Source organism: Ursus arctos, unplaced genomic scaffold, assembly GCF_023065955.2.
Source record: "Ursus arctos isolate Adak ecotype North America unplaced genomic scaffold, UrsArc2.0 scaffold_36, whole genome shotgun sequence".
NCBI lineage: Eukaryota > Metazoa > Chordata > Mammalia > Carnivora > Ursidae > Ursus > Ursus arctos.
Genome location: NW_026623050.1, coordinates 23,146,865 through 23,171,207, shown reverse-complemented (window position 1 = coordinate 23,171,207; position 24,343 = coordinate 23,146,865). Strand labels below are relative to the sequence as shown.

Sequence of the window (24,343 nt, the reverse complement as noted above, 5' to 3'; positions counted from 1 at the left end):
CCAAACTATTCTAGAAAGACTAGCTTTATATTTAGAAAGTTCATTCACCTGTTCAAGGCTGCCTGGGCTATTCTGAGTTTCTGGCTATTACGAATAAAGCAGCTATAAACATTTGTATACAGGTTTTTTATGCGAACATAAGTTTTCATTTCTCTGGGATAAATTCCTCCAAATCCAGTTGATGGATCATATAGTAATTGTTTGCTCTTATTTATACAGAACTGTCCAAGTGTTTCCTGGAGTGGCTGTATTATTTTAGATTCCCATCAGCAGTGCATAAGTGATCTAATTTCTCTGCATCCTTGCCAGCTTTTGGTGTTTTTATTGTTTTTATTTTATCCATTCTGATAGCTGTATAGTGATATTTGTTGTGGTTTTAATTTGTATTTTTCTGATGACTAAAGATGTTCATCTTTTCATGCACTTTATTTGCCATCTGTATATCTTCTTTGGTAAAATGTCCATGTTTCTTGGCCATTTCTCATTGGATTTTTTTTTTTCTGTTGAGTTTTGAGACGTCTTTATATAGCCTATATACTAGTCATTTGTCAGATATTGATCTGCACATATTTTTCTTCCATTCTGTAACTTTTCATTTTATCCTCTTCACAGAATTTGTCCCAGAATAAAAATTGAATTTTGATCAGGCCCAAATTTTAATTTTTACTTATATTGATTAGCTTTTTCTTTAAGGCCTTCTATTTCTTTTAAAAGGGCAGATCCCAATTATATTGATGGTATCGTTTTTGTTATTCCTGTTGTTATTATCACTGGTAGGTTTTCTAAAACATCTTATGTAGAAGTGCTACATAAATTGGATTTTCACAGTGAACTTTCTGATTGAAGTTGTCTTTTAAAAATGAGCGTATTGCTGTGTAGGTATTATGGTAAGGAAATTTGTTTCTTAAACTATACTGAGGTATGTATCTATTTTATTTTTTGCGTTTAAACAGCACCTTTTCCACTGTACAGAGCCGATTAATGTACATTAAAAAATTATTTATTGACTAGGATACAATCAGCTAAACATAATGTGGGAAATTCTGTAAGACAAAATGACCCAATTTCTTTAACAAATAAATAGTGTAAAAATAAAAAGAGAGAAGGGAGTCTCTTATATATTAAAATAACACATATCAACCAAAAGCAGCCATGGGGTTGAGGATCCTTATGTGGAACTTGGTTCTAATAAATCAATTGTAAAAAGTCAGTTGAGGAAATTGAACATGGATTGGCTATTAGATGCTATTAAGCATATTGTTAATTTTGTTAGATATGGTAATGCTATTATGGTTAGATTTAAAAAAGAAAAAAAACTCCTATCTCTTAGATTCATTTTTATTTACAAGAATAAATGAATATGTTAGGTGGAATTTTTTATAGCATATTGTTGATAGTTGTTAAAGCTAAGCGATTGGTACATGGGAGTTCATTGTACTTCTACTACTTCTATGAATGTTTTAAATTTTCTGTTAATACAGAAGATTTAATTTTTTTCTGGTTGATGAAGACTAACTTAATTTGTATTTGCGTAATATAAAGTGCAGTCATTGTTCAATAAAGCTCAGTGTGGCCTAAATAGAATGTTACCACTTCCAGAAGGGACCTTAAAGGGGACCGTAATGTCAAATCTCTTCACTGTACAGATTAAGAAACTGAGGCCCCCCCCAAAAGGGAAGTGACTTGCCCAAGGCCACATTGCTAGTTAGTGACTGAGCCACTGTTAGAATTGAATTTAGGTCTTCTGATTTCGAGATTCCTAGCTCTGCTTTTTGTATTCATCAAATTATCCTTTCTCCCTTTGTTATGAGGTTCCACAGTTTGTTAATTTTAAATCAAATTCATGTGTACAGATAATGCTTACTTTGTTTTATTGATTTCCTCAGAATCTGGCCAACCTATTTGTGGAAATGGGATGGTGGAGCAAGGTGAAGAGTGCGACTGTGGCTATAGTGACCAGTGTAAAGATGAGTGCTGCTACGATGCGAACCAGCCAGAGGGGAAGAAGTGCAAGCTGAAGCCTGGGAAGCAGTGCAGGTACCCTGCCTGTCCCGGGGGTGCTCACGCTGCCACTGGGCAGCCGAGGGCAGTTATGACCCATTGAAAATTGACGTTAAGAGATGCATGGGGTTTGGAAACTCTGTCTTTATTTGCTGTTGCCTTACATCTTTTTCTGGAGTAGCATTGATGAGTGCACTCAGTGTGCTTGCCAGATTGAGCTACTTATAATTGTAACTTGTGTGGTGAGTGTAAAAAAAAGACAGGCAAGGGTGCTCAGTAAAATACGTACTGTTTAGTTCCTAACTTAAAGATGTGACTATCGTCCGTATTTTTAGAATCTTAACTTTAAATATTTAGGTAATACAGATTTCATTGACTCTTGTAACTTAGTGTCATATGATTATTTCACTTGTCAAAATTACTTTGGTAGTGGTAGATATAAGCAATAGAATATTGCTTGTGCACTACTTTTAAAATGGTTGGTCTGTATATCCTAGTTTGATTTTAGCATACAAATGTGAGAAAAATTGATGAATTGACTAATGTATGATGTAACCGTGAAACACACTGATAGCTCCCCCAATATTAAATCTATTTTCTATGATAGCCTTTCACTAAAGGCAGGTAGAATAAGAATGTTGAGTATAGTATGCCTTGATTATAAAAACAAGACAATCACTTTTTTACATTTATAGAATGTTGAAATTTAGTAGCCTCTTGGTCCAAAATTTGAAGTTTTATGCCAGTCACATACTTACCATTTAAAAGATGAGATTCATGATTAAAAACTTCGGACCATATCTATGTATATAGGAAATATACTAGTGATTTTCTTTAATCATTTTACTGTTTATTCTAGCCCAAGTCAAGGTCCCTGTTGTACAGCACAGTGTACATTCAAATCAAAAACCGAGAAGTGTCGGGATGATTCAGACTGTGCAAAAGAAGGAATATGTAATGGCATCACAGCTCTCTGCCCAGCCTCTGATCCTAAACCAAACTTTACAGACTGTAATAGGCATACACAAGTGTGCATTAATGGGGTAAGCATTTGATTTATAAGCTTTTTATTTAGTTTTAGAAAACCTGCTTTTTCAGAATAATTGTTTATTCTTAAAGCTGCAGAGTTCCAATAATTGATCCTGGTCCCTGTTTTAATAATATCCCTGTCTGTTTCCCCATAAAGCCATGAAGGTGTCATGTGGCATAAGTGCCTGGTGGCATTCGATTAGTTACTGACTTACCTTTCATCTTTCCACTGCGTGTTTTCATAGTCTCTAGAGAAAAGTAGTTGTATAGCTAGGCATATGACTTTGCATGGCTTTTGAGTTTTATAAATTGGTACTTTAACAGCCTACATAAAAGAACTCTTCTGGTCATTTTATCTAAATGTGAAGCCTTTAAAGCTTTCTTGGCTAAATACTCACTTTACATGAGGAAATTTCATTTTTCTCTTCTTATAACGGAGCCATAAAAACCAATGTAAAATTGATGCTCATCTGATCTCTTTCTCTGTTTCTGTTTCGTTTAGATTTTTTAAAGTTGCCATTTCTTTAAAAGAGTTGCTGCCTTAATTGCACTTAACTCTTTTTCAGGTGTGTTTATATGATCCATTTCTTTCTTTTTTTTTTTTTTAAAGATTTTATTTATTTATTCGACAGAGATAGAGACAGCCAGCGAGAGAGGGAACACAAGCAGGGGGAGTGGGAGAGGAAGAAGCAGGCTCATAGCAGAGGAGCCTGATGTGGGGCTTGATCCCAGAACGCCGGGATCACGCCCTGAGCCAAAGGCAGACGCTTAACCGCTGTGCCACCCAGGCGCCCCTATATGATCCATTTCTGATATTAATCTATGCTTTTTTTTCCACTTGTATTTCTACTTAATTGTTTTAGCAGGAGCGGTGTATATCTGTCTGTTACTGTGAACAGTAGGTTTGACTGTATAGAGACAATCGCTGGTCTTTTATTTTTCTTCCAGCAATGTGCAGGTTCTATCTGTGAGAAGTATGGCCTGGAGGAGTGTACCTGCGCCAGTTCAGATGGCAAAGATGACAAGGAATTATGCCATGTCTGCTGTATGAAGAAGAGTAAGGCTTTTAAAACAAGAATATAACATCTGTTTTAAAACCTAATTTTTCTCCTAAATTTTTTTAAAGTTTATTATTGTTATTATTTTTAGTAATCTCTATACCCAGTGTGGGGCTTGAACTCACAACCCTGAGATCAGGAGTTGCATGCTCCTCTGACTGAGCCAGCCAGACACTCCTAAATTTTTCTTTTTTCTTTTTTTTGAGTAAACTCTACCCCCAACGTGGGACTTGAACTCACGACCCCAACATCAAGAGTCACATGCTGTATCAACTGAGCCAGCCAGGCATCCATTTTTCTCCTAAGTTTTAAGCATTAAACTTTGATACCCAGTTTAGATGGATAATTTCCACCAATACTGATCATCTTTGGAAAATTTTAAATGTAGCATAGCATTGTGTTTCTAGTATTATGATCCCTACAATGTTTTAAAAATGATAAGCTAGACAAAAACCTGCCAGCTTTATGGCAATAATTAATATAATTAATATAAACACTGTTAGCCATTGTAGATACTAAGTCAAGAGTTGCTGGCTGTTTGTTTAATATTGTATGTTTAAGGCAAATTACCAATGGTGTTATCCAGCCTAACTAATGCAAGATTTCCTGGTAGGAAATCTGATCTTCAATTTATATTTGGCACTTCTTTTCCAGTGGATCCATCAACTTGTGCCAGTACAGGGTCTTCGCGGTGGAACATGCACTTCGTTGGTCGAACCATCACCTTGCAACCTGGATCCCCTTGCAATGATTTTAGAGGCTACTGTGATGTCTTTATGCGGTGCAGATTAGTAGATGCTGATGGTCCTCTGGCTAGGCTTAAAAAAGCAATTTTTAGTCCAGAGCTCTATGAAAACATTGCTGAATGGATTGTGGTAAGTATAGTTTTCATTTATAAAGAAACCTTAACATGGTTTTTTGTAATTTTATCTGGCCAGCGGTCACCAATGTTATAAGAAAATCACTTCTGTTTGTACTGGAATTAACTTTATCAGAAGAATGATTTTTAAAGTTCAATGATCCCTGTGTATTATTTTCTTTTAAAGTGGTCAGAATCTCCACACGTATATTGTTCATAGATTAGTTGGTAGATGATAGGGGAGTCCTTCTTTTTATTCCGCTCCCTGGTCCTTCTCCTGAATGGGTTACTTCCTCCTTTGGTCCATATTATTAGGGCATTTTCCTCAAGTTGTTTTGGAAGGCCTTGCTTGCTTTTTATATTTCTCCCTTGTCTCAATATGACAGATAGCCAGCTGCAGCTTCTACTTTGCTGAACAGGAGACATAAAGAGAAATCGGTGATTTTCTGAAGGTTTTTTCTGCTGTTTCAATATAATTTCTTGGTCTTTATCTTGTCAGTGATCAAAAATGTTGAACAGTTAAGATCCGATACAGAGTCTTTTGCAGATTTGTTAATGACTATGGATGTTCATCCAGCATAAATCCACCGAACTCCATTATTTTTAAGCCCACATTTCTCCAGGCTGTACAGATGTCGAATTACCTGAAATTTTCTTAAAAGATTGCTGAGAATGACTATCTGAAGTCACTTAAATATTCATGTTTCTAAGTGATTACATTAAAATATCAGTAGGAAATTTGCAAGTGATGTATTTGAGCATGTGCTATATCTGAACTGAATGAGTTTGCTTTGGAAATTGACTTAGAACTCAGCTCCTCCTCGCTCCCCCCATTCCCAAATTGTTTCTTACATTTTTTGTGTGCGTACAGGACAGAGGATGCCTTAAAGGCACAAAAAAAGTCGTCTGTGGGTTGTCATCCTTTTTGATACTCTTGTAATAACATTTGTAATAAAAACTTTGGAATTATCTCTGGTATTAAAATGGTGTTTATTGGGGTGCCTGGGTGGCTCAGTCGGTTGAGCCTCCAACTCTTGATTTCAACTCAGGTCATGATCTCAGGGAAGTGAGAGTGAGCCCCAAGTGGGCTCTGCACTCAGCAGGGAGTCTGCTTCTGTCCTTCTCCCTCCCCCCCCACTTTGCACATGCATGCGTTTGTGTGTGTGTGTGTGTGTGTGTGTGTGTGTACGTGCACACACAGGCACACACTCTCTCAAATAAATAAATAAATCTTTTTAAAAATGGCATTTATTATACATAGGAAGAATAATACTTTGCATGTTAGAATAGATGGTTTTTAGATTATATAATGTTTATTAGGTAGAAGGATCATTGAACCTGGATTTAGGAGGCCTAGGATTGATTTATTTATTTTTGGAGAATACTTTCCTTTTTTTTTTTTTTTTTTTTTTAAATTAAGCTCTATGTCCAACATGGGGCTTGAATTCACGACCCTGAATCAAGAGTTGCATGTTCTACCTACTGAACCAGCCAAGTGCCCCAGGAGACCTAGGGTTTTAAACCAAAAAATGGGTCAATTGACTTAACTTAGATATCCTTAAAACATGGTATGTTAGTCATTTTCGTACTCCTATGCTTGGTGCATAATAGGTGCTCAAAAAAATATCCATTAAGCTAAAGGTGCCTTTGGCACTGTGGCAGAATGGAAAGAGTATAGGCTTGGGAATTATGCAACGATTCATATCATCCTGTGGCATTTGTTCTATGACTTCAAGTAGCTTGCCTTTCTTGGCCCTTTACTTCCCTCTTTTCAATTGAGATCCAGTTATTCCCCCCCCCCCACCGATTATCTCTAATAAGAGTAAGTTGAGATCTGGTATACTTGTCAACTATAGAGGACAATGTATTTAAAAAAGTAATCTGATAATGGAGATCTCAGATTTATGTTCTACTGAGTATATGTTGTACCAGATATTTTAGGTTTTCTAGGTAGCGAATCATATCTAAAAATAGTATTTGTTTACTTTTCTCCATTATCTTTAATTTTGATTCCTTTTATTTAGCATATCAAAAGCTCATTCATTCCTATTTTTAAAATATTTAATGAAAATGATTTTTTTTAAGTATTACTTTTTTTCCAGTATTTTTTTTTTTTTTTCTTTTTAAGTAGCCTCCATGCCTTGCATGGAGCCCAACACAGGGCTTGAACTCACGACCCTGAGATCAGGACCTGAGCTGAGATCAAGAGTCGGATGCTTAACTGACTGAGCCGTCCAGATGTCCCTAAAAGTATTTTTAAAACCTTTTTTCATATTTAGATTTGAGGATTTAGTGAAATACTTCTTACAGTGAATTAACAATATGAAGTCTTTTCTTGTGTTCTGAAACTGATTAATCAGGCACTTTTAGGTTTATACAAGTTTGCCTTAAGTGAGTATAGAATGCTTTCATTTTATATCACTGTTGACTTTCACATGCCACTCTTTCAGATGGCATGGCCCGTAATGCTTGGAGAATACCACTAGCCTGTTGCTGCAGTTGTAGGCATTCCTAGGCCAAACAGATAACAAAGATCCGGTGTCTTAGAACCTATTTGTCTCATTTGTGTTCTGTGCAGAGTTCACTTGCATAGCAGAGTTTATTTTGTTACATGAATACTTCATGCTTTGGTTTTTCATCATGTCAGGAAAGTGTCCTTGTAGTTAATAAGCTAGGTTATTAGGGTGCTGTGGTATAAGACGCTGTGAAAGGGAGAAGAAGGGTAAGTTTCACTGGCTTTCCTTGCCAGTGGGGCCAGTGGTTTTTGTCTCCTTTCTGTAGCATACCTGGCACCTTTTCTCCTCAGACAGCATAGAGTAAGAACCTGAACAGTTTAATACTTTTCAGGGCATGAGGTGTACTGACTGCTGCTGGTATCATGGAAATGATGTGAGAAAACTTTTACCTTTTTTTCTGGGAAAAGTTGTTTTTGATAGTATTTTGGATGTATTTTTTAAAAATATGTTTGGTGTATTTGCTGAGTGCTTACAGTGTGTCTGGCAAGGAGATAATGATAAGCGTCCTTTGGAGTTATCAAGGAGTCATCTAGTCCTTAAAAAGTTTGAGAGCGATTACCAAGAAATCTGTTGAGACCCTGCATCCTTATCTCCTTTTTTTTTAAAAAAAACAAAAAAACAAAAAAACAGGGTTGAGGGCATTGGTAATTCTTTTTCACTTTCTTCCATGGTTATTGATTGATGTGTTCACGTTTTCTACATCTTTTGTATTAGTTTTGACATTGTAGAAAACCATCTTTGACTCTGATTTTTTTTTCAAATTTTTCATTGTATTTCTCCATCTTTTTAAGATTTATTTATGTATTTGAGAAGGAGACAAAGCATGGGTGGGGGAAGGGCAGAGGGAGAGAAAGGATCTCAAGCAGATTCCACACCCAGTACTGAGCCCAGTGCAGGGGATGGGAGGTGCTCGATCTCATGACCCTGAGATCATGACCTGAGCCAAAATCAAGAGCTGGACGCTTAACCAACTGAGGCACCCAGGCACCCCTCTCCATCTTTTTAAAAATAATTTCCTGTTATTTTGTGACTTTTTTCTTTTTAATTTATTTAGATTTATCAGGAATTTTCTTTTTTATTATTTTGATAAGAATCAATCGTATATCTCATTTTTAAATTAATTTCTTCTCTCACATTTTGTTGTAACTTTATGAACCTAAGTATCTGTTATGCTTTATGAAAGATTGAAGCCAGTGTTTCCTGAGTGCTTCATAGAATACTAGATCCATGGGTTTGGTGGTCAAATGAGTCTGGAAAACATTGCATACTGTAGTCCCCTCTTAGGTACTTACGAAAATATTGTGGGAAGTCCTGCAGTAAAAAATCCTTAAATTTCGTTTTCCAAACTTACCTGACCCCAGAAGCCTTTATTCATGTAAAGCTTATTAAACCCTAAATATCCTTAGACGTCACTTGGGGGGGACATTGGTTAAGATCAGTAATTCTTATTCCTGGTTGTTCATTAATTAGGGCTTAGACTAATTAATTCAGAATCTCATGGGGTGGCGCTTAAGTATCTGGGTCTTTTAAAAGCGCCTCAGCTATTTCTGGTGGGGAGCCAGGACTGAAAACCAACCATTCATCTAGAACCAGGGGTCGGCAAAATGGCTTATGAGCCAAATCTAGCCCACTGTCTGTTTTTGTATGGCTCACAAGCTAAGAATGGTTTCACATTTTTAAGTAGTTGAAAAAAATCAAATGATATTATTGAAATAATATTCTTCTGAAGATTATATGAAATTCAGATTTCAGTGTCCATAAATAATGATTTTTTGGAATATGGCCACACCTGTCCATTTGCATATTGTCTGCGGAGGCTTTTGTACTTTGAGTATTGCAACAGAGACTATACAGCCCCAAAATCTAAAATATTTATCTGGCCTTTTAGAGGAAATGTTTGCCAACCCCTAATCTAGAGCCTTGAATCTCCAAGTGTTGTCCCCTGACCAGCAGCATCAGCGTCGTCTGGGAACGTGATAGAAATGCAAAGTATCGGCCCTCACCCTGGAACCACTGAGTCAGTAGGTGATTGTGCATGCTAAAGTTTGGGAACCATTTTTTAGTTTCTGCAGTTTAATGACTCCTTTTTAAAAGGATTATGACAGAGATTTTCTACTCCGTCATCCTCACATATTAAAATGGAGGGTGGGTGTGGACGTGCGTTGCCCAGTAGAATAGGCCACATAGCTGTCACTTGTGAAACTTGAATAACGAAGATGCAATATTGTCACAGGACTTAGCATATGGTAAGGATTCAGTATATATTTGCTAGATGAATGAAGCAGATTTCTTAAATGTCATAATTTCTATGGAAAAGAATAAAAATTGTGCATATTATCTTAACTTTGAAGCTATAATATCTTCAGGTTTCAGTGGTATTTTATCCTACTTACCCAGTCTGCGCTTAAAGTAACTAAGAGATTAGTAGCCAGTTGCTTTCTGCTTGGCAGATTGGTGTGAGGGGTGGCACGTGGGGGTGTTGCAGGATGGAAGAACATTTAGTCAAAGTCTAGACAACAGTATATTCTGAAAGACAGAGGGAACCTTTCTGCCCCTGCAGGATGGCAAAACCAGCATCACCACAAGGAGCTGTGGGCCCAAAAAGGCTTTGTGAGCCTCAGGAAGTCTAGAGTGCATTTGCTGAGAGTGAGTTGTCAAACACTGAAACGTTCACTGAAACGATTATATGGTTGAGTTTTTCTGGAGAATTTTTTTTTAAAGATTTTATTTATTAGAGAGAGAGCGTGCACGAGCTTGTGCTCCTGCTCACGCACAAGAGAGGAGAGAGGCAGAGAAGCAGACTGTGCACTGAGTGCAGGGCCTGCCACGGGGCTCTATCCCAGGACCCCGAGATCGTGACCTGAGCTGAGATCAGGAGTCAGATGCTCAACTGACGGGGCTACCCAGGCGCCCCGTGGAGATGTTTAAATACAGTAAAGACTGTCTTATGTCTGGAGAGACTTGAATGTATGTGTTGCTCCTTTCCCTTCACAGTTTTCATTTGGGTGATACCTGTTTTATCATTTTATAATCCTATAGGTTCCTTTTGTTTATTTAGATTATTAAATAAACTATTGTAATTAGTACATAATAAATTAGACTGGTAAATTTTGACCTTTTAATTTATAATTTTTACTTTTTTTCTACTTTGTGTTCTTTTGGCCATGTAAATGACTGTTGAGTAACATCTGTCTGTTTGCTACGCAGAATTATTTTCTCAGACTTGATTTAGTGCTTGGTAACTGCAAAGCTCTGTTTTTAACCTTTTGGTTATCTTCTCTTTGTCTCTTAAGTTTCACTTAACACCCTTGTATCTGTGAAAGGAAAGAGTTGGCGCATAATTTACACTCGTTAAATGTTTGTTGAGTAAATGATGGCTCTCCTTTCTTTCATATTCTAGCAGATGGACAAATTGTGATCTTTTCTTTACAGATGAAACACATATTTTTCGTTTGTTAGTCTTTCCTGGTTTGGTAGTCTTTCCTCTGATTTTATAGTATGTATAAAAGAGAAAAGAAGCAATTTCACATTTAACCAATTCTACGATAATTCTCTTTTAAAGGAAACATTAAAAAATACCCTCTACCAAAGACAGCCATATTTACTACACTCTCAAATACACCATTGTTTTGTTTAGTTTTTCTTGCTGTCTTCTTACCACTGTGATGTTTCATTTTCCCACACACTAAACTCTGAAGAGCTCCTGTCATTGTCACTAAAACATCTCAAGCTGTGGGCTTTTGAGATATGCAGTTACCTGGAAAAATTCGGAGGAAGTCCAAGAATACCACTAAAAGGAACTGGAAGTTCTTAAGGACCTGGGTGCCATATTTAAGTAAATGTTTATTGATCTCAACTGGACCCTCAACTTTTGACTTTTGTTTTCTACAGCTATAACCATTACTAAATCTAGCCTTTCTCTCTTGCATCTGTATTTAAGACTTTTTAGGTACCAAAAAACTAGTATCAGAGATATCAAAACCACCATTTTTTACATCCTGTCTCTATTTTGAGAGCGTTTTCACATTATTTCTATGTGTGGGCCATCTAGAGATAACAAATGAGCTGTTTAGAAGTGTTTACAGGGGCGCCTGGGTGGCTCAGTCGTTAAGTGTCTGCCTTCAGCTCAGGGCGTGATCCCGGCGTTCTGGGATCGAGCCCCACATCAGGCTCCTCCGCTGGGAGCCTGCTTCTTCCTCTCTCACTCCCCCTGCTTGTGTTCCCTCTCTCGCTGGCTGTCTCTCTCTCTGTCAAATAAATAAATAAAATCTTTAAAAAAAAATAGAAGTGTTTACAAAAGTCGATATTTGGAGTAGTGACTTACCTGTAATAACTAGTCCAACAGGTACTTTTTTGTGGGACAGGTACTGAGTTTGTAGGATATAAATTCAGGGAGCTTGTCCATTTGGGATTAGAGAAGACAAGCGCAGAGAAACATGGTTTCATTTCTGCCTGGTGTTTTCATAGAAAATAGGGAAGACCTATTTAGGGAATACCTCTTTAAGGAGGTGATACCAAAACCAAATTCTTAAGGCCTAGTAGAAATAGAGCATACAGATGGATGTTTTATGAATAGGGAGCATCTAAAAAGTGACATACATATGAATTTTTTTAAATAGAAAAGTTGTTTTTACTTTTTTCCTTTTGAAAGTGTGATTATCCTTTTTTTAATTGACAAAGTAATGCATTCAAAAATAAGCCACCTTTTTCCCCTGAAGACCAGTCTTCTCAAGATGATTTTTTTGGTATATTCTTCAGAAACTGTCTATACCATTGCAAAAATGTACCTATTTATTTATCTATTTTTTAGAGAGAAAGAGAGCATGAGTGGGTAGGGAGGGGCAGAGAAAGAGGGAGAGAGAGAATCTTAAGCAGGCTCCACACCCAGCACAGAGCCCAACATGGGGCTTGATCTCACGACCCCAAGATCATGACCTAAGTTGAAATCAAGAGTTGGATGCCCAACCAACTAGCGCCCATAGATATACATATGTACACACACAGACACACACACATGCGCACATGTATATATATTTTTAAAATCTATTTATTTATCTTAATACAAGCAGGAGGGGCAAGAAGGAGAGGGAGAGAGAATCCCCAGCAGACCCCATGCTGAGTGTTGAGTCCGACACAGGGCTCCATTTCATGACCCCCAGATCACGACCTGAGCTGAAACCAAGAGTTGATTGCTCAAACGACTGTGCCACCCAGGCACCCCCCCATATATATATATGTGTGTGTGTATATATATACATATATACATACATATATATATATATATATATATATATATATATATATATATGTATGTGTATATATATACACCAGTTCCATCTTTAGGTAGCTGTAACACTGATGACCATGTGGAAGATGGTTTTGAGCAGGGAAGATTAGAAGGAAGGAAATGTGTTAGAGAATATAATGGACTTAAGGAATAGATGTGCATCTCCCGTAGCTAGCGCATCAGCCTGAAATAGGAAAACCATTGATTCTTTGTGCTTATGGATTGGATCACATTGGAGGTGATACTTCCTCCCCAGAGGGGATTTGGGAATGTATGTACTGTAGTTATCAAAGTAACCGAAGAACTTTAGTGGCATTTGACGGCTGAGGGCCAGGGATGCTAAATTTCCTGTGTACCTGAGTGGTTGCGTACCACAGTGCCAGCATGTCTACACTGAGTAAGAAGCACTCATCTACATCCTCATCATCGGTGTGCTTGTTTAAGATGCAGTTTCTTGGGTCCTCCACCAGAACAGCTGAATTGGAATTTGTAGGGTTGTGGCCTGAGAATCTGTGTTTTAATAAGCATATCAGATAATTCTTAGATCTACTCAGTGATAGGAACCGTCCCTTTACCATGTGAGTGCTGACTATTTGAGCTATTTTCCCACTCATAGGACTCTGTCTTTCTACAGCCAGTCATCATATATTCTCAGCTTCTCCCCAAATTCTCAGGCAGATAGTTAGGATAGAGACTTAGAATTGAAGGGTTAGTGTTGGATGGTATCCATTTAGGTATAGGCTCCAAACTAATGTCCTGTATGTGGGTATAGGACAGGGGTTGAGAGACCACGGCCGATGGGTCAGATCCAGTCTGCTCCCGGTTTTTGTGAATAATATTTTTTTGGGGGAAGAAAATACAGCCACACTCATTTGTTTGCATGTTATCCATGGTGGCTTTTGTTCTAGAATGGCAGAAATGAGTAGTTTGACAGAGACAAGCCTAAAATGTTTGTTGTTTGGCCCTTTATAGAAAAAGTTTGAGAACAGTGGTTCTCAGTCTTGGCTGCATAATGGAATAATCTGGGCAGTTTTAGTAAAATTACTGATGTCATAGTCCCTCCACCACCCCATGTGGGTCTGGGATTTGGTCTGGGTATCTTGAGTTTTAAAAGCTTTCTAGGTGATTCTAATGTGCAGCTAAGGAGAACCACTGGTATAGAGCAGGACAACACTTGTAGTAGAACAAACTGGTGATTTTTAGTTCTTTATGTATTGTATTAGTGTCAGAAATGCAGACAGTGGAGGGAGAGGAAGGTCCTACTTCATCACGTGCCATATTTAAAAGGCCTCTGGATGCTAGGAACAGGACAGAAGCTGTGCATATAGGCTATGGAAAATTTATGTAACAAGGGAAAGGAAATATCCTAAAGACTCCCTAGGAGAACAGTGCTCTGAAAATTATTTTCTATAGAAAACAAAAGAAAATTTTAAAAGATTCTCTGGCAATCCTCAGTAGGATACAAGAAGTGGCCTCCGAAAAGTAGATTGTAAACTTGTGGTTTCCAAGTGAGATTCAGCTCTGTAAACATGTCTTATATGGTCTATGTATTGTTTTTAGAAATTTTGAGTGAGGTGCCAGCATTTAAAAATAGATTTCACATAAAGATTGAGATTTGTTAGCTTCTTTTGAAAAATCAAATCTTTTAGCAATAAGGCTGAATTGCATTATATCTTACCTTCTCCCTTCCTGAACAGTATATTTCTAAAGCCATTAGATGAGGCCAAGTAAGGTAGGCATCCATGCCAGGTGGGGGGAGCTGTCATGGCACAGAGCGGGGTGTTAGAGCCTGAGCAGAGCAGGGAGGGTTTAGAATGGGGAAGAAGACCAATATGAGGTGGTTAAAGCCCAAGCAGGGTGGAGGGGCAACTATCAGAGTACAAGAGTCCTGAGGAGGATGTCTACATATGAAGGGCATTTCTAAAGGGAACCAGGGCTCCTTGGAGAAATGGCTGATTCCAGGACTGGGGCAGGGAAAGAACAAGATAAGCCTAGAACTAATTGTGCCAGAAAGTAAAGTGTTCAAAAACTGGTAGGGACATGTTCAAAAGACACACTACAATAGTAGCAGATTATAACCCATTGAATAAAATAGGAAACCATGAGGGAATAATAATGAATGAAATGAACAAATTGAAAGTTTGATGAAGAATGGGATATCTACATACTCATTGACTGCAAAAAAGAGGAGTATCCTTATGGTGACGTTTGACAGATAACACCTTAATCAAGCAATCAAGTTAACACATTAGTAACAAGATCAAAAACGTGTGTCACCTGATAGGATGCAGTGAGAACAATGCCGCTATCACTTCTGTGGTCTTCTTACTAAAGGTGTATGACTGGAGTCTGCTCATAGGGTCACATTCAAGAAACCTAAATTGAGGGACATTCCAGTACTAAGTAACCGGCCTGTACTCTCCAAAAGTTGTCAAGGTTATATAAGCCAAGGAAGGACTGTGGAACTTCTCCAGATTGTAGGAGACTGAAGAAACACAGCCCCTAAATGCACCGCGTAATTCTGATTGGATGGTATTGGGACAAATGGCAAAGCTTGATTGGGGTCTGAGGATTAAATGGTAGCAATTTATCAGTGCTCATTTACTGATTTTGATGATTGTGTTGTGGTTATCTAGAAAACCCCTTATGTTGTAGAATCTATATGCTAAAATGTTTAGTGGTAACAGGGCATTATGCAGCTACTCTCAGTTCCAGATTTTAATAAGTTCTTTGTACTAGCAGCTTTTCTATAAGTTTGAGATTCTTTTAAAATAAAACAGTTTAAATGAAATAAAGTTTAAATTAAATAAAATTTAAATAAAGTTTAAATTAAATAAAGTTTAATAAAGTTTAAATAAAACTTAAAAATACATATGTATATGAAAGGCTTTATGCGCACATGAAAAAAGTGGCTTGGGATATTTTCCACAACATGTATTTTTCGTTTAGTTTTTATTGTTATAGTTACGTTGTCACTACTGGTAAAGAAAGCAGGATAGAAGTAGTAGGCTATTGTTATAAGACCCCTTATCATTAAAAATCTTAAATGAGAGTTTCTTGGGCAATAATGCAATAACTAATATATATTATATCAGTCTGTGTTATGCCAATGTGAAGGTTATAAAATAACCTTTTAATAAAAGTTATAATAATAAAAATAATTTTGTATTTTGTACGATGTTTATTAGTACTAATTATTACCTTAAAATTTAAATATTTTGAATTGCAAAAGAGACTTAGAATTTAAGAATAGAAACTGTAATTTTTCCATAAACAAGATTATACCAGTAATTTTTGAAGTTTTTTTGTTTGGCTCATTGATTTGTTTAATAGGATTTAAGTTAGAAGTGAAATTTTTAGTTCCTTCTTAGGCTGGGTAAACTTTGCTTGTAGAATATGTATATCCTTCCATTTTTCATATTAAAAAAAGACTAACCTTTAAATGAATATATATAATGGATATTATGATATAAATACATAATACTTTATATATCATCATATATAAAATGATAATATGTAAAACATAAGAACTAAGATGTGTCATATAAAAATAATTTCATAACTGTAGTCTGGGGCTTAAATTCCAAATGAAATAGAGTAACAGGAAAAGGGAGGGGCTCAAAAAAGATAGAATTTCAGTATTTATTTTGATTAGAAAAAATATATAGGTTCAAGATTATTTAAAAAATTTATCTAGTAGAATTTATTTAAAGATTTTATTTATTTATTTTGACAGAGAGGGAGAGCGCACAGCAGAGGGCGTGTGAGAAGCGGACTCCCCACTGAGCAGGGACCCCCGATATTGGGCTCGATCCCAGGACCCTGGGATCATGACCCATGCTGAAGGCAGATACTCAACCAATTGAGCCACCGAGGCGCCCCTAGAAGTAAAATTTGAAGCAAGTAATATACCCTCTAAGTCACTAGAGAATGTAAAAGCAAACAGACATAGTTTATAAGAGTAATAGGCAAAAGCGAGCAGGCAAAGTTTATAAGAGTAATAGGCAAAAAAAGAAGGGAAATATTCAAACCAGAAAATACTTAATAACATTGGAAAATACAATATAAACTTTATGCAGGGTGGACCCTAGTTTTGCATGTGAGTTTATCTGTGTGTATGACCAACATAGCTGTATCTAGAAAAGAGACTGAAAGCAAAGTAAGATTGAGTGGTTTCATATAGGGTATGAAATTATGGGCGATTTTTTTCCCCCCTTTATACTTCTGATATTTGAAGAAATTAATCTCATCTATGGTATCTGTACACTTCCCAAAGAACAAATGTTCTTCAAAAATTAAAATGTAATATGTATATTTTATGTAATATAAAATATTCTAAAATATTTTACAGTTCTTTCAGTAGACAAATCTGTTTATTTCTAGGTTTATTGGTGGGCAGTATTACTTATGGGAATTGCCCTCATCATGCTAATGGCTGGGTTTATTAAGATATGCAGTGTTCATACTCCAAGTAGTAACCCAAAGCTGCCTCCTCCTAAACCTCTTCCAGGTAAGACAGTTTGAGCAAGGTATGTATTTTTATAACTCGGAACTGTTCAGCAGGTAGAACTGAATGATAAATGAGTCTTTAGTAACAAATTTTATGGTACTTTCTCTTTGAGAATGAGATTAGTGGATGAATTATTTAGTTGATTTTTAAGTATGTTTATCAATCCAATCTAGCTAATGGCTGCCAATTTAATGCTAATCTGTCTTGAGTCACTAAAAATATTTAGACTTAGACAATTTTATTTTTGCCTGATACCTGTTTTCTTTTTTCTAATTTTTCATATTCTTAAGTCTTCCCTTTTTTTGTTTTTATTATGATAGGCTACTTCTAAATGATTGGTTTTTCTATTCTAATAGCTATGCTTCTGTTTCTAATGTTTGTGCTCTTGAAATATTTTCTGGCACATAAATTCATTTTCCCTAGGGGTGATGTTTATGAGGAAATAGAGATGATAGTCTGTGGGAAGGGCTTAGGATAGAGGCTTCAGTCACCAAGTAACCATACTTTTACTCTCCATCTCTGAAAACAACACCTGAGGTTTGGTCTCCATCCTTGGCCTCTGATGGAGACACAGCATTGGGAGGAAGCTTTCTTTAGATTAGCTCCAGGGATTTGGAGAAGAAAAGGGTTAGCAACTGCTCTAGGTTATTTAGTTCCCGTCTGTCTGTCCCTCACCTTCCCCAGGCTGTTTGTGGCTTCTGTGCTGCCCTCAGAGCGCCTGCCCTAGAACTCTTCACTCTCGGTGTGGTGCAGACAGGGTGCCCTAATGATGGTGAGGAGAATGAGAGCTGAATGACATCTGTCCCTCTCCTGCCTCCCCCAGACTTCTCATGAACCTCTTGCCTCAGGCCAAGTCTGCTACCCTACACAAAGTAGTTTAAAACTAGGGGTTTCTTAAAATTTCTCTCTCAGCTGCTCCCCTGAATATACCTATCTTGGGGCAGGAGAGCTCAGTAGTCATGCCTGGGACAGCATCTTGGTGTGGGAATCAGAGGAAATTTGATTTTGATGTCTTTGCTTTTTGTAAATGAACAGTGTTAGCACTGTAAAACTTATATTAATTTCTTAGGGATTTCTAAGGGCCACATCACACTTACTAGATATGTTACCAATTATGATCTCATGCAATATAACAATTTTGTTACTTGATTTCACTTTAAGCAAATTCCAGCTTTAAAAACTTAAAAAAAAAACAAAAACGCTAGCTATCATTGAACCCTCCCCAAAAGCACTTTTTTTTTTAAAGATTTTATTTATTTATTCAACAGAGAGATAGCCAGCGAGAGAGGGAACACAAGCAGGGGGAGCAGGAGAGGAAGAAGCAGGCTCCCAGCGGAGGAGCCTGATGTGGGGCTTGATCCCAGAATGCCGGGATCACGCCCTGAGCTGAAGGCAGACGCGTAACCGCTGTGCCACCCAGGCGCCCCCCAAAAAGCACTTTTACATAAATTGTCATATAAACGTCACAGATAATATAGCAAGACTGCATTATTATCCCTGTTTTACAGACTAGGCATCTGAGTTATAGAGAGTTTAAGTCATTTGCTCAAAGACTGTAATTTATTCCTCATGGATTCTGTCCTCAGAATTCATATTAATCTAATAGTTGTGTCTGTTGAGCACTTGAAATGTGGCTAGTTTACATTGAGACGTGTCGTAAATATAAAATACATACCAGACTGGGAAGACTTGGTATATGAAAAAGAATGAAATAGTTCATTAATACTTTTTAGTATTGATTATACCTTGAGGTGATAATATTTTGCCTACATTGGATTAAGTGAAATAAAAAAGTTATTAACTTTATTTTGCCTGTCTTTTTGACTTTTTTCATTACGGCTACCAGAAAATTTAAAATTACATCTACGGCTTGTATTTCTGTCGGAGAGTGCTGATCTAGAACCTTTCTTACTGAATTGGCAGCTTTGGTTTTTAAGATTCAAGTGCGTGGTAAATGCGTTTGACTTTTGTTTGTGACCGCAGGCACTTTAAAGAGGAGGAGACCTCCGCAGCCCATCCAGCAACCCCAGCGTCAGAGGCCCCGGGAGAGTTATCAAATGGGACACATGAGACGTTAACTGCAGCTTTTGCCTTGGTTCTTCCTAGTGCCTACAATGGGAAAACTTCACTCCAAAGAGACACCTATTAAATCATCATCCCCAAACTAAACCCTCACAAATAACAGTCGAAGAAAAAATGGCAAGAGATCATGTCCTCAGACCAGGTGGAATTACTTAAATTTTAAAGCCTGAAAATTCCAATTTGGGGGTGGGGGGCGGTGGAAAAGGAACCCAATTTTCTTATGGACAGCTATTTTTAACCTAATGGCACAAAGTCTTAGAATATTATTATGTGCCCCGTGTTCCCTGTTCTTCGTTGCTGCATTTTCCTCACTTGCAGGCAAACTTGGCTCTCGATAAAACTTTTATCACAAATTGAAATATATATATATTTTTTTCAACTGCCAGTGAAGGCTAGGAGGCTCGACCACCTCAACATTGGAGACATCACTTGCCAATGTACATACCTTGTTATATGCAGACATGTATTTCTTACGTACACTGTACTTCTGTGTGCAATTGTAAACAGAAATTGCAATATGGATGTTTCTTTGTATTATAAAATTTTTCCGCTCTTAATGAAAAATTTACTGTTTAATTGACATACTCAGGATAACAGAGAATGGTGGTATTCAGTGGTCCAGGATTCTGTCATGCTTTACACAGGCAGTTTTGAAGTGAGAATCAATTTACCTTTTTATAATGATGGAGTTGGTTCTGATACTCATCTTGTCTTCATCCAATGGCTGCTAAGAGCACAGGAGTGACTACGCTGAGAACACAGCTAAGTGTGCAGACTGGACGTACGCAGCATACTACTTCAGAGTCCGTTCTTACGTAAACGTCTGACTTCTGCTTACTTATTTTAAACTTTCTAATTCAATTCCAGTTTTGAATTGATAGGTGAAATTTTAATCATGCTTTGGTAGAAATTATGTCAATGAAATGATTTTTTTTATTTGTAGCCTGTTATTTGTGTTTTCCATATATCTAAAGTATGCTAATTATGTTTTTGGTTTTTTCTGATATGGAAAAGAAAAGCTGTGTCTTTTATTTTATCAAAATGTTGGAACAGTTTTTTCAGCATACTATCACTGATCATTGGTAACCACTAAAGAAGGGTGATTTGTTCAACTAGTAGTTAAAATTGTAGATAATCTAGGCCTTCTGACATTTTTTTCCTTAAAATATTTTAACAACAGTGAAGGTGAAACAGCACAATGTCCCATTCCAAATTTATTTTTTAAACAGATGTAAATAATTGGCTTTTTAAAGAAAGAAAGCAAAAGCATTTAATGTATTAACAGGCTTATTGCTATGCAGGAATGGAAGGGGGCATTACAACAAAGTTTTAAGCTTGTGACATATTTATTGCTTCTGTTTTCCAACTACATCACTTAAATTAGAAGTAAACAGCTATGATTTTTCTGGCTTCACATAGGAGGCAAATTTAGGGAACGTTGAAAAGATTTGTGTTTTGGCTTTTTTTTTCCTTTTTGTTTCTTAAGAGTATAAGGTTTACACAATCATTCTCATAATGTGACGCAAGCCAGCAAGGCCAAAAATGCTAGAGAAAATAATGGGATCTCTTCCTTGTAAACTTGTACAGTATGTGGTGACTTTTTTCAAAATACAGCTTTTTGTACATGATTTAGAGACAAATTTTGTACATGAAACCCAGATAGACTATAAATAATTCTAAACAAGTAGGTAGATATGTATGTAATTGCTTTTAAATCATTTAAATGCCTTTGTTTTTGGACTGTGCAAAGGTTGGAAGTGGGTTTGCATTTCTAAAACAGTGACTTTTATTCTGCAAGAGTTCTTAGTAACTTCTTGAGTGTGGTAGACTTTGGGACATGTACATTTTTTGCTTGTAATGTTATCCTGTGGTAGGGTTTTGGCAGGTACACACTGCCCTATTTTATTTTGAGTCTAAGTTAAATGTTTTCTGACAAGAGATACGTGCACTGAACTCTTTCCACTGCGAATCAAGATGTGGTAAAAGAAAAGGATCGAGACAAAGGAGACCTAATACTGCTGTCAGTTTAATGTCCACTGTGTTTTATACAGTATCTTTTTGTTCACTTTGGAAATTTTTACTAAAAATTGCAAAAAATAAAGTATTGTGCAAAGATGTAAGGTTTTTTGAAACTTGAAATGCATTAATAAATAGACTTGATGAAATCAACTCGAAGGTTCCATACTCTTTGAACTCGGGAACTAGCAAAAGGAGCTTCCCGCCAGGCACCTTTCCCTTCCTAACTGAAGGAGAGATGATTAAGCGGAGAGAGGATTGACTCTTTCCACACACATACGGATAGTTTTATTCCAGGTTAGGAGTCCATGAAAAAAATGTATGATCAGCTATCTCTGTATCTACACACAGTGATCGTTTAAAAGAATACTCGACTGATCTCGACTGCTTTACATTACTTCTAATCAATATTCAAAATGTTTAAAAGTCTTCGTCTTGGTAGACGAACAGAGTCATTTTGGAAACTGTGGTCTTACATCGCCAAGTTTTGAATACTAAGTACCTCATTTATTTTAAAAGTCTATTTGTGTAGTTAGTATGTTTTAAAGTTTGGAGCCACATTTTCGTGTTTTGTCAAATTCATAGCAAATAAGGAGAGAACTGACATTTCGGCCTTAACAATAAAAGAATTATAAGCCCAGACTGGTGCCCTGCACAGAATGATCTGCCCCCCATTTTTTTTTTTTTTAAATCAAGACCAGCTATAAATAAGTCGTATTTGTTAAATGAGTACATATGCAATACTTTCTAGTTACTTCGATTTATTAACATCAGAGTGTATATCATGTTTAATTTTGTTCGTGAAGCCATTAATATTAATTCAGATGATTGCAAATTTGTTGTTTTTCCTTACAAGTTGAATGCTTAGAATGTTTAGAATGTTTTTCCCTCTCAGTTTTCTAAATTCCAGCGACAACTCACAAACAAAATCAATAAAACACATTATTATGGTTTTTGGACTTGGTGTTCCCCATAACTTCAGGCAAGACCATATGATTTGGGGAAGGACTTTTTAAAGGGAAAGACGACTTTATCTGGTCAGTCTTGTTTTCTGCGGTGTCCTCAGCACTTTGTGCTTTGGGTACTTCATTTTTGTCATATTCACGGGCCAGTGAAAACTGAAGGTTTCTCCAAATTGAACAAACTACTTTTAAGTTCCTTCTCTGTCCATGCGGCTGGTACATTTTAAGATGAATAGTGATTATTATTTCTCCCAAAACGGGATTAGTGTCCTTAGCAGCTGTGCCATTGTGGGTACTTGTGCTTGAGAAGGTTTTTAATTTCTTGTTGAGTGTTTCTGATGACAAGTGTAGGAGGGTCGGTGTAGGAAATGCATTACAAGACTGGACAGCCCATCGGCAGGGGTATAAGAGGGGGTGACGTTCAGTATCGAGAATTAAAGGTCAGTGTCTTCCCAAACTAGAGAGCAAGTTGGATACAGTTTTAAAGCAGCTGCCAGGGACAGTTCATCTTTAAAGAAGTCTAACTTTGCAGTAAATTGTAGTTTCTTGAAAAACAGTTTTGACTTCTAAGTAATAAATATGGTCAGTTTGCCCCACAGAGCTCAGCTTCAGTTTGGCATTTCTGGTTTTATGTTCTTAATTAAAAACAACTCCTATTTAAATCTCTTTTTCCATTTATTACCGGTTTAGTTTTTCCATTATTGGTTCTGTAGCCAGCCCTTTATATATTATTAGGATACAGAATGAGCCCTTGTGTGCTATATTGCGATAGTGCTTGTATGTCTAAGATGTATACGTGTGTGCATGATTTTCAGTAGAAATGCATATATTTTATAATTGATACGCTCTTCAGAGCGTGTGTTCTCTCCCATAAAAAGCAATGGGATGCTAGGCAAAATGGAAGGTTGAACAAAATATTTATAGCCTCTGCTCTTTCCTAAAATCTCCACTAAAGTCACAGTGACGGGGGAAAGAAAAGAGCATAATTTGACAAGGATAAGGAATGCTGAAGCAAAGACAACAGGAACACAATTTTTGAAACTGGGAAGCAGGTGGAGTAGTGTATGACTTGGCAGGCCCAGCAAAGCCAAGTCCTAAGCCAGTAGTAGAAACATGAGAATGACCCAGTGTGCCCTGTTCAGATTTTGGGATATAGCCTTCAAGACTTTTTTCTATTTTTGTGGTTAAAAGCATGATACGAATACTTCTGTACCCACCTTTCTTATTTAACAATATACTGACAAAGTATCTACATCATTTTAATGACTATAAATGTTTCATTCTATGGATGTACTTACTGTACATTCTTAAAATTAACCAGTTCCCTCCTGTTTGCACATATAGGTTTTTAGATCATTTATTATTTTAAACAGCCCTACAAGGAAAATTCCTAAGCCTAATAAATACCTAAAAGTGGAATTGTTGGGCTAAAGGTTTTTTAGAGGTCATAGGTAAAAATTACGATATTGTCTTTCCAGAGAGATGGTACCAAGTTATACTCCTATCATTATCATATAACAATACTTCCACCATTAGCATGTTATATACTTTTTTCAAAGAATCTCAACAGCCAACATGGGGCTCCAAGATCAAGAGTTGCACGCTTTACTGACTGAAACAGCCAGGCACCCCGCATATTATTATTATTTTTAATCTGAGATCCCCATGCTTAAAAATTCACATATATGCAGCTACATGAATTTATTAGAAACAGGAGAAAACTCCTGCTTAGTTGACTTTATTAGCTTTGAACATAATTCAAGTGAAAATCAAACATAGTGCCCCAATTGTGGTCTCTGAATGCCGTTTTCTTCAAAGAAACCGGACGTCCTTGATGAATGGCTAATTCTAGGTCTAGAGAAAGAAATGTACAAGAAGAGCCTAAAAACCACTCTGTCATACCAAAAAGCAAATAAGCCATTAGAAGTCTGTCAAAAAAGATTCAGGAGGCACCTTGAAGAAGTTCCCACTGGCCAAAGCTGAGACAATTTTAGCATCAATAAGGATAATATCTGCAAGAGAT

At 36.8% G+C, this 24,343-nt stretch overlaps 1 protein-coding gene across 1 annotated transcript in view; it reads left to right on the top strand.

Moving 5' to 3' along the window:
* Window positions 1-21,511, top strand: part of ADAM10 (ADAM metallopeptidase domain 10) — a 132,208-nt gene extending 110,697 nt beyond the window's left edge. Inside the window, exons 11-16 of the mRNA XM_026518578.4 lie at window positions 1,887-2,037; window positions 2,861-3,044; window positions 3,979-4,087; window positions 4,743-4,963; window positions 17,134-17,260; window positions 19,244-21,511. Coding sequence (XP_026374363.1) covers window positions 1,887-2,037; window positions 2,861-3,044; window positions 3,979-4,087; window positions 4,743-4,963; window positions 17,134-17,260; window positions 19,244-19,338 — 887 coding nt within the window. The 3' untranslated portion in view covers window positions 19,339-21,511. The remainder of the gene's footprint in view (window positions 1-1,886; window positions 2,038-2,860; window positions 3,045-3,978; window positions 4,088-4,742; window positions 4,964-17,133; window positions 17,261-19,243) is intronic.
* Window positions 21,512-24,343: the final 2,832 nt, after the last annotated feature.